The 9,565-nt window shown below is 40.8% G+C and overlaps 1 protein-coding gene across 1 annotated transcript; it reads right to left on the bottom strand.

Moving 5' to 3' along the window:
• Nucleotides 1-490: 490 nt before the first annotated feature.
• Nucleotides 491-8,419, bottom strand: ccnb3 (cyclin B3). The gene is made up of 12 exons (XM_047386029.1): nucleotides 8,183-8,419; nucleotides 7,826-7,966; nucleotides 7,588-7,671; nucleotides 5,148-5,260; nucleotides 4,892-5,066; nucleotides 4,706-4,804; nucleotides 4,503-4,595; nucleotides 4,193-4,330; nucleotides 3,949-4,104; nucleotides 3,679-3,828; nucleotides 1,151-1,281; nucleotides 491-1,068 (listed from the first exon to the last, which is right to left on the bottom strand). Exons 2-12 carry the CDS (start codon nucleotides 7,907-7,909, stop codon nucleotides 996-998), a joined length of 1,296 nt encoding a protein of 431 aa, XP_047241985.1. The 5' UTR covers nucleotides 7,910-7,966; nucleotides 8,183-8,419; the 3' UTR covers nucleotides 491-995.
• Nucleotides 8,420-9,565: the final 1,146 nt, after the last annotated feature.

The raw sequence follows: 9,565 nt of genomic DNA, 5'->3' as shown, positions 1-9,565 counted from the left end.
TTAGAAAAATAAAAGTTCCGAATTGGTATTAGTTTTGTTTACCAAGCATCTTAGCTGCCAAGATCAATAGCTCAGGTGGAAAATCTGTTGACTCAACTATTAGGTCTGCACTCCCCAAATCTGGCATTAATGAAAAAGTGGCAAAAGTTATTTTTGGAAAGAAAGCTAATAAAAGTTCTGCTAAAAACCTTCATTTAATATCTGCATTTAGTGTTTACTTGTGTTGTCTTTGACTAAAACTTAAAATTTGTTTGATAATCTGAAACACTTAAGTGTGACAAACATGCACAGAATAAGCAATCAGGAACGGGACACTTTTTCACATCACAAAAAAAAAAAAAAAAAAGAAAATCATTCATGTTATGCTACTGACCTCTAGTGGTCAAGAGGAAATATTAGTCTCCAGAAAACATTGCCTCATTTTTACAAAAAGCTCAACGCCTAATAAGATCTAGATAACACTTCAGGAGTGAAATAAGCAGTCGTTGGATCAAACAGTAAAACAGTTCTTTATTTTAAGACTACGCATGACAGCCATAACAAAAACATTATAAAAAGCACAGCATTATTTGGTTGTCTTTTATACAAAATATTAGCTTAACATGATAAGCCCTGTAGAAACAAAGAAATGCATGCATAGCTGCTACGTGTAACAATGTTTGAACCTTTAAACCTTGTGGGCTTGTGCATAATTCATTAGTAAAAGATGCACACAGATGTGTTTACAGGTTACTAATGAATAAAGATTTCACTTATCTTCTGATAAAAAATAAGAAAAACTCATAAAAACCCCAAATAAATCCAATGATAAAATAGGTCCTTAACATGTTAACAACAATGCCCACATTAAGAACACTCCTTCAGAACTGCTTTTTATTTCCAATATTACATGGAAGACTACATATAAATATTAAACATATTAACAAATTATGTACAAGCTTTCTCCTAAAGGCAAGGTTTTACACCACTTAGTCTTTTAGACCATTATTCCATCTTCAGGGAGAGGCCAAGGCTTTCTCCAAAATGTCAATGTCGACCAAAGGAAGGGAAGCAACTTCAAAAAACACCCTGAAAAACCATCAAGACCATCATTAAAACCAACTGTTTAGAAAAGGAATATTTTGAAGTGTATTTCTGTTTGCAGGCTTACTTGTGAGAGTACTTGTTCCTGATGGTTTTCAGTTTATCATCAGTTGGCGCTAAAAGCATGGAGTGGAGCTTCCTGACGACGGGCGCCAAGTCAGACGCCTGATAGCCGGAGTGAAACTGCAGGATGGGAGACTGAAGGAGCAACAAAATGGAAGAAAAACTTACATCCAGCTTTGAGGTTGATTACTTTGAAACAGCAAACATTTATTTCTGTAATGCTTACAGTGATTGTAAAGACCTGTGGAAGAATCAGTCTTGCACTGCCCCAGATTTGGTTTTTATGGAAGGGCAGCAAGAAAGTTGTCATTATTGAAAGAAAGTTCCCATTTAAAAAATGACCCAGCAAACATGGGGAAGAAGGTCAGCTTTTTGGCTTACATACAGAAGGCTTTGTGCCGTTAAAAACCAATACTGTAGTGATGTGTCGGTCGCGAACAACCCGGCTCAAAGAGCCGGCTCTTTTAAGTGAACAACGAGTGACGGCTCCTGATTGGGAGCCGATTAGTTGTTTTTTTTTGGTGTTTTTTTCTTCCTAAAGCTGCGCGTGATTGGTCAAGGTGTGTGGTGGCGTCTGTGTGTCAACACTGAGCAGAAGGGGGAGGGGAGCGGCACAACATGAGCGCTGAACGGCACACAAGTTGGAGAAATTGAGAAAGAACTTAGAACGCTGAAAGGTGAGAAAATGGACAGCAGAAAACAGTAATATTTGGACACATTTTAAAATAATTGACAATTCAACAGCAGAGTGTTGACTGCGTAACATTAGCATTTCATACAGAGCAGGCTCCACAAAAAACCTGCCCAGACACCTAAGAACTGCACACCCATTAGTTCAGTTGGAGGAAAAAAGGCAAACAAGGGAACCTGATGTTAATGAAGGTGCCAGTGTATCCACTGCAACTGTTGCTGTAGAGCCTACAGCATCAAACATTACACCATCACAACCAACTCAGAGCTCTATGAGAGTTTTTACAAAAGGCTTTGACCCCAGCAAGACAGAACACAATTGATGAGGAACTGGCTAAAATGATTGCAAAGGATTTTCAGCCATTTTCTATTGTGGATGACAGAGGATTCAGAAGCTACACCCATGCTCTAAATCCAATGTATACACTTCCAAGCAGGAAAACATTCCCAAAACGTAATTCCAAGCCTCTTTGACAGAGAACGTGCTGCCGTCCAAGAAAGGGTAAAAAAAAGCCATAGCTGTTAGCCTAACAACTGACTGCTGGACATCCTGAACCACCACATCCTATTTGTCAGTTACATCACTTTGTTGAAAACTACAAAATGGTGTCCTGTCTGCTGGATTGTTTTGAGTTCAGTGACAGACGCACATCTGAGAATTTAGCAGAGGAACTGCTCAAAGTGGCAAAAGAGTGGGGCGTGGAAAACAAAGTGGTTTGCTGTATTACTGACAATGCAGCTAACATAACAAAAGCAGTGAAAACCCTCAAATGGACCCACCACCCATGTCTGGCACACACAATTAATCTGTTTGTAAGAGATGCTCTGAAGGTGATGAAACCCACTCTGGACAAAGTTCGGGGATAGAATTCTTCCACAGGACAACAGCAGCCACAGCAAAGCTCAAATTTACCCAACAACAGATGGGCATGACTGAGCTGAAGCTCAAACAAGACTGTATTACCAGGTGGAACTCCACCTTTGGAGATCAGATGGGAGACTGAAGGATTCCATTAGGTCAATGAGAAATTGTATTTTTTTGTTTGTTTTTATATTTAATATTTTATTGTATATTTATTTGATACTTTTTGTCATACTCTGCTTCAGTTTATTTTAAATTTACAAATAAAGCCACATAGATAAAAAACATTTCATACAATGCATGTTTTTTTACATTAGGACTTCATTTTACACACTATTTGATATTATTTTTGGTCATGAATTCATGTAATAAACAAAAAATCTGAGGAGCCGAAAGAGCCGGAATGCCCATCGCTACAACAACGCACGTCACCCTGAACACACCATCCCAACGTAGGGGTGGCCGCATCATGCTGTGGTGACACTTCAACAGGGACAGACAAGCTTCAAGAAGAGCTTCAAGTTTGTGGTTGTAACATGGCAAAATGTGAAAAGGTTCAAGTGGTACGAGTCCTTTTGCAAGGCACTATATGAGTACACTGATATTCAAAAAGGAAGAGGTATGATGTAAAGAGTAAAGGAAACCAAGACTGTGTGGGAATTTCTGAATATGTTCAATATAAGGGGAACATTTCCCGTTCAACCACTGATCCACTAGCATAACAAGATCCCAAAAAAGGAGGACTTTTTTAAAAAGGCATGCAGTTCATAGTTGGGCTCTCTGATCTGAAACCTATCACTAATCCAAAGATATAGTGAAATAAATGATGCAAACACCCACAAGCAGATTGTTGTACTCTTGAGGTTAAGAGAAGGTAGCAATGACTGTATGAGCTTGTTTACAAGTTGAGAGCAAAAGCCGGCGGGAGAGTGAGAGGAGCCGAGGTTTGACTTTTTTCCTCTTAGATGGAGGCAGCTTACCCATCCTCCCAAGTCTTTGGTGACTAGCGCCATCAGCAGGCAGGCTGATGCCAGCCGCGAGCCCCGCTCCGTCACAAGGTCCATCTCCATGAGACTCATCTCACAGTAGAAGCGAGCCAGAGTCAGTGTGTCCATGCTGGCGCTCACACACTGCAGAGACAGAAAAGGTAAGTAAAGTTAGATCTATGGTCTTCACTCGCTCTGCTGTAAAACCCAAAAAGCAGCAGAAACCAGTCTACGCCACACTTATTGCACAGAAAGCCCACACACCCTGGCATAGCGTCTGAGGAACCGATATGGAATAGGAATGTTGATGTCAAACGACAGTGTCTGCAGAATGCAGGCCTCCATGCAGATGAGCTCATCCTTTTTGTACGCATCGTCACAGATATAAAGGAAATCTTCGACAGAGGGCGGGCAGCGCTCCTGCACAAACAAAAAAAGATCAACCCAACGGTTTTTACACAGATATGTTGAGTCTTCAGCTCGGTTTTTAAAAGTTCTCGCTTCTCACCTCAAATTTGGAAGCGATCAGCATGGCGGTGGAGCCGACGAGCTGCAGCTTCTGCCTGTGGATGGGTGCTTCTGACAGATAGTGGTCTGTCATTTTAACAGCCAAGTAGAGGGTCTCGTGGAACAGCTCAAAGTTCTCCTACGGAAGAAACAAGGTTATCGTAACAGAAAAACATGATTAAAAGATCAGAAAGGCAAGCGTTCTCCATCTTATGACAATGTTATTCTTCAAATTTAAAACCTCAGAAAACGCTTTGAACTTTTCTGAAATAATTATATTCCCACCCAAACAAATTCCCTGAAGAACTCACCTGTACTTCAACCAGCCAATCGACCAGGATTGCTCTCATCTCTGGGTTGAGGCTCTGCTGCTTGTGCATGTAGTTGGAAAGCACAAACTTTTCCTAAAACCAAAGAATAAGCATTAGGGGACTGAAAGAACATTGTAAGATAAAAACGAACCCGAAATCCCTAAAACCCCTTAAAATCATGAAAGCATCATAGAGTACCTCACCTCTCTCTGTTTAAGGTAATCGAAGATATCCTTTGCATACTCAGGACACATGTAGCAGTCCTCAGAGTTCTCAGAGTCGATGTCAAACTCTTCTGGGATCTATACAAATTGGGGCAACCTTGAGTTAAAAAACAAGGCTTACTTGCAAACTCGTGAACAACTTTAGAGAAGTACTCTTCTTCTTACAGGCTGCATATGAAAGTGTGCTGGCACTTCCAGAGGAGCAGGGGACGAAGCATGCACAGCCTCTTCTGCTGGAGCCGAATCGTCCCCCTGCAACTCCTCTTTCTTCTTGTCGTCCTCCTCTACATCGGTTCTTTCTCTCTCGGACGTCGATTCCTCGGAGCTCACGGATGATGTTCTGAAGAGGCGAGAGGCTGGGAGTTAAACACTGCCACAAGCAGACACCATACATACATCTGGGCATCGAAAAGAAATTTACGTTTTAAGGTTTGCTTGATTCTTTGATTGCGCCGAGGTGAAGCTGGTCTTCTTCACAGCTTTCTTGATCGACTCTTTCTTCCTCCCTGGAAGGCTGATATGCACTTTATGAGCCTAAAGACATAGTTGGGATGAAGAGTTAAAAAAAACCAAAATCGCAGAACAAGAGGTCCATGGTAAATGGAGGAGCTGCAGAGTTCAACAGCTCAGGTTGGGAATCTGTTGACAGGAAGCCTATTAGTTGTGGACTGCACAAATCTGGGCTTGACGGAGGAGAGGCACAAAGAAGCCTTGTAAGGACCTGCTCGATGTTACAAGCAATGCAGGAGAAACTGCAAAAACACGGAAGACGATAATGTGGTCTGATGAGACCAATATGAAACCTTTTTTGCCTACATAAAAAAAAAAATAAATAAAAAAGAAAGCACGTCACCCTGAACGCATCAGTCCCACCACAAAACCTGATGCCGACACCACAATCATGCCGTTGGAAACCTTTTCTCCAGCAGGGACAAGGAAGCTGCTCAGAGCTGATTGTGAGAATAGGTGGAGCCAAATACAAGGAAAATGTTTGATGCCTCCTGGTCCAACACAGCTGAATCACAGCCTCCAGATGAATTCTCCTTCTCCAGAGTCCAGCTAATTATTTTATTCTGGTGCAGTGAAGCAGATGCACATTTAAAAGGTTGCAGGACAGGTTGTCTAGGTCTGAAGTTTGAGGCGACCGCAGACACTAAAGTCAAAAGACCTTAGAATACGGCAGACTGCCGTAGCACCGAGCCGGTATGAGCAAAAAGTGATGGCAAACAAAAATGATCTTATTTTTAATACCGATAAAGAATAACCAAAGAAAGAAAATGGTTTCCAAGTGACTACAGCATAATGGCCCAGTCTTGTCATTTCATCACCAGCATATTATAGATGTGTTATACTAGAGGGAGTAGTACTGAAAGGCTTTCACCTGCTTTATGAGCATTAAAAATCAAAGTTATACAGATTCAGGAGTCAATGCTTTGTGATCCCTGTAAGAAATCGGGTGAAAGAAACTGGGGCCTTCCAAAGTGTTCTGTAACGCTGAATGTAAAACAAGCTCATGGTCAAAGAAAGGCTGCTTCACAGTGTTGGTACTGTATGGAATACCAACACAGGTGTGTCGCATGCAGGTAGAGAAGTCACCCCCATATACTGAGGCTAGTCATCAATGCAGCTTTCGCGGGTTCGAACACCGACCTCAGGACCTTTGCAGCACATGTCACCTCTTCCCATTTCCTGTCTGATAACTGCTAAAATAAATATGTACTGTGGCAAAAAGGATGGGGGTTTTTAATTTGGTGCAGGTCTAATGAAACGAGAAGATTTACCGTTTGAAGACAACTTGTTACATTTCCAGTCATTAATGCTATAATACATTTAAGATGTTATTTATAATGCACTTTACATCAGTTTACAGAAAGTGCTACAATTTGTGTAAAGTGTAAAAAAAAAAAAAAAGTGTAAAAACAGACAAAAAACTAAGAATTAAATAAAAAGAACAGAATCAGGAATGATTAAAATAACTACGGTTGAGGCGGTTGAGGCGCAAATGACTGTCATTACCACCGCAGTAAAACACGTGAAAACCGAACACACTTCATAATGAGGTGTAGAGATGGAGCAATGCTGCTTTTGCAGCTAGCAAACTCTATAAGTGCATCAAAGAACGTGGTGGTGGTTGATGCATTTACAGTTCAAAATCTATGTGAGGTGTGATGCAATAAACTGTAAAAAATAAAAATAAAATTTGGGATATTGTTCAGCATTTGACCTTGCTGAACCGAGACAAATCAAGGGAAAACACTTTGATCCTAAAAGCACCTCCAGAGCCGCAGTAGCGTAGTTCAGATCAAAGTCCTGCTGAAAGGAACCTCCACCTATAATTCTTTTGCAGCCTCCCAACAGGTTTTCATACGGGATTTCCCAGGTTTTGGCCGCATCCATGATTCCATCAAATCAGAACAGGCCCTAGTCTCAAATTCCCCCTGCATGATGCTGCCACTGCTACGTTCCACATAATAATTGCAATAAAAAACATCAAATGTTGTGATTGTAACGTGTAAAAATATTGAATAAAAGCCACAGTACTGGATCAAGAATTGGCTTGGATTGAAAGAAGACACTCTAGTCGGTGCATCACAAAAAAAGCAAACGTACACCAAATGCTGCCAAGCTTTGTTCGCATGTGATAAAATACAAGGATTCTCTTTTGACACAATATTTTTCTATTTTCCTTGAAAAGTGAAACAGCAGCAGAAGCCATCTCCTCGCTGCCATATCCTTTCCTTGCATGCAAATACTTGACATTTGGTATCTCTTTTAGAGGAATGTTGCATCTAATTAACAGTTAGTTTTTAGGCTGAGTTTGCAAGCTACTAAACCTCTCCAAAACAACGTACAGAACTCACATTGGTGATGTCAATAAAAGCAGTTCTTTTCTTGGGAGCCCCACGGGGAGGGGAGGAGGACCTCTTCACCTGAGGGGCCTCGTCCTGAAACACAAAGGCAGCAAAACAGAAGTCAGACTCATGCAAATACTTTCATACTCATTACATAGTTGCAGTATGTGCACGGATTCACTGCGTGCTATGTTAGCCAATTAAAGAGAGACTTATGTTGCCCATTACGACAGAACATTTCCCTTACCTGGTTCTCTGTGGCGGCTGCATTCAGCTTGGATGCCCTGCTCCCTGCAGTGGCTGTGGATTTCTTCCCTCTTGTGAAAGGCATGGCAGGTTCGCTCACCTTTAACACCCGAAAACAACTGTCCAGTCGCTGCTGTTTCGACTGCACACACACAAAAACAAACAAAAAAAAAAAAAAAAAAGAAAATGGCACGTTTCTACCAAAAACAAACCTAAACTCTTCACGGCGTCGCCACTGTTGCTCATTCAAAATGAGACTTAGACTTGGTCGTATAAAAAAGGAGTCTCCGCGTTTACCATTGCATCGCGGTCGGGGTTTGCTCTAATACCCCGCAATTTTATCTTATTTTTTTCTTACCTTAGTGTGCTTCGCTCTATTAAATCAAGTTTAGACGACAGAGACTGCCCTTTACTACTGTATTTCATTCAATTTGACGGAGGTGCTTTACTGCCAGTAGCGCAAACAAAAGTATTTCAGCTGAGGCTCTAAATCTCCTGCGCCACGTTCTCATTGGCTAGAATTTGAGCCAAACGGACCAATCAGGAAGTTGAACAGAATGCAGTTCATAAAGGAGCGCTGGTTATAAGCAACAGCTCCTCCCGGTACACCCACACGGACTTAAAGAAATAACATTTAAATCAGATCTTTTATTTGATCAAAACATAATTAAAAAAAACAAGACAGGGTATGTTAATTCATGCTTTATTATGTAAAAATGTAATTCTTTTATATTTGCAATGGTAATTCCTTTCTAAATTTAACACATCTTCATAAATGACGGTTAACCCGTCTGTTTGATAATAACAAACAAGCCCTAGAAAAACCGGGAGGAGCTGTAGAAGTATTCAAAACTCATAGCAACCAATAGGAATTCAAGTGTTGCGGGTTTTGTTGCTGTTATGTTCAAAGTTGAAGCAGGGAGGTTTTAAATTGTAGTAACTTGTGGGACAGACGTACACGTGTTCCCAGCCGTTCTGTTATTGGTTAGTGTAATCTAATTTAATGAACAAATTTACTTATTTTGTGTAATTTCATATTTAGATGTACCTTTTTAATCGCCAGGTGGAAACATTTTTACTACACTGGTATAAGTAACACAGTTATATTTGAAATTAACGTTAATATGTTTGTTTAACCTGAGGGGGGGAATCATTCTCTTTGCACAAGATGTCTAGATTGTCCAGAGTCCTGGTTCTGCTCTAATGCTCTCCTTTCTTGAGCTCAGCTTACAGCATTTCTGTGGAATTTAGATCTGGGGACTCAGATGACCATGAAAGGTTTATTATGTGTCCAGTCAATCCTTTGTGTTGGTTTCAGATTCATATCCTAGTGAAAGACCAAATATCGACCAATTTTGCGTTTTCTGCCCACCCAGTTGTTGCTTAAAACTGGTATGCAAAAGAGTTCATAGTGCCATGCACTCTAATAAGGTTCCCAGGGCCAATGGAAGAGAAGCAGACCTACAGCATCACAGATCCGTCAATGTGCTTAACAAAGGAAATTAGGGTGAAGCTTTTGTTTAGGTCGTTTTGTGTTTTGGTTATTGAATTATGCCATCTGCCAAGGGACGTTTTGGACCAACCTTGACTCAATTTGTATGCTCCAGGGGGATGTTTCATCACCACGGTAAAACAATTATTTTAGGAAATTTTCATAGTCTACTGTAAGGTATTGTGGTTATGTGATTCCAATAAGTTTGGTCAAGGGTTGTAATCTGGCAAATTGTGTAAGAGTCTACTG

This window comes from Girardinichthys multiradiatus, chromosome 14 (assembly GCF_021462225.1).
Source record: "Girardinichthys multiradiatus isolate DD_20200921_A chromosome 14, DD_fGirMul_XY1, whole genome shotgun sequence".
Classification (NCBI taxonomy): Eukaryota; Metazoa; Chordata; class Actinopteri; order Cyprinodontiformes; family Goodeidae; genus Girardinichthys; species Girardinichthys multiradiatus.
The sequence above is the reverse complement of the archived record's forward strand: the minus strand, read 5'-3'. Positions and strand labels throughout refer to the sequence as shown.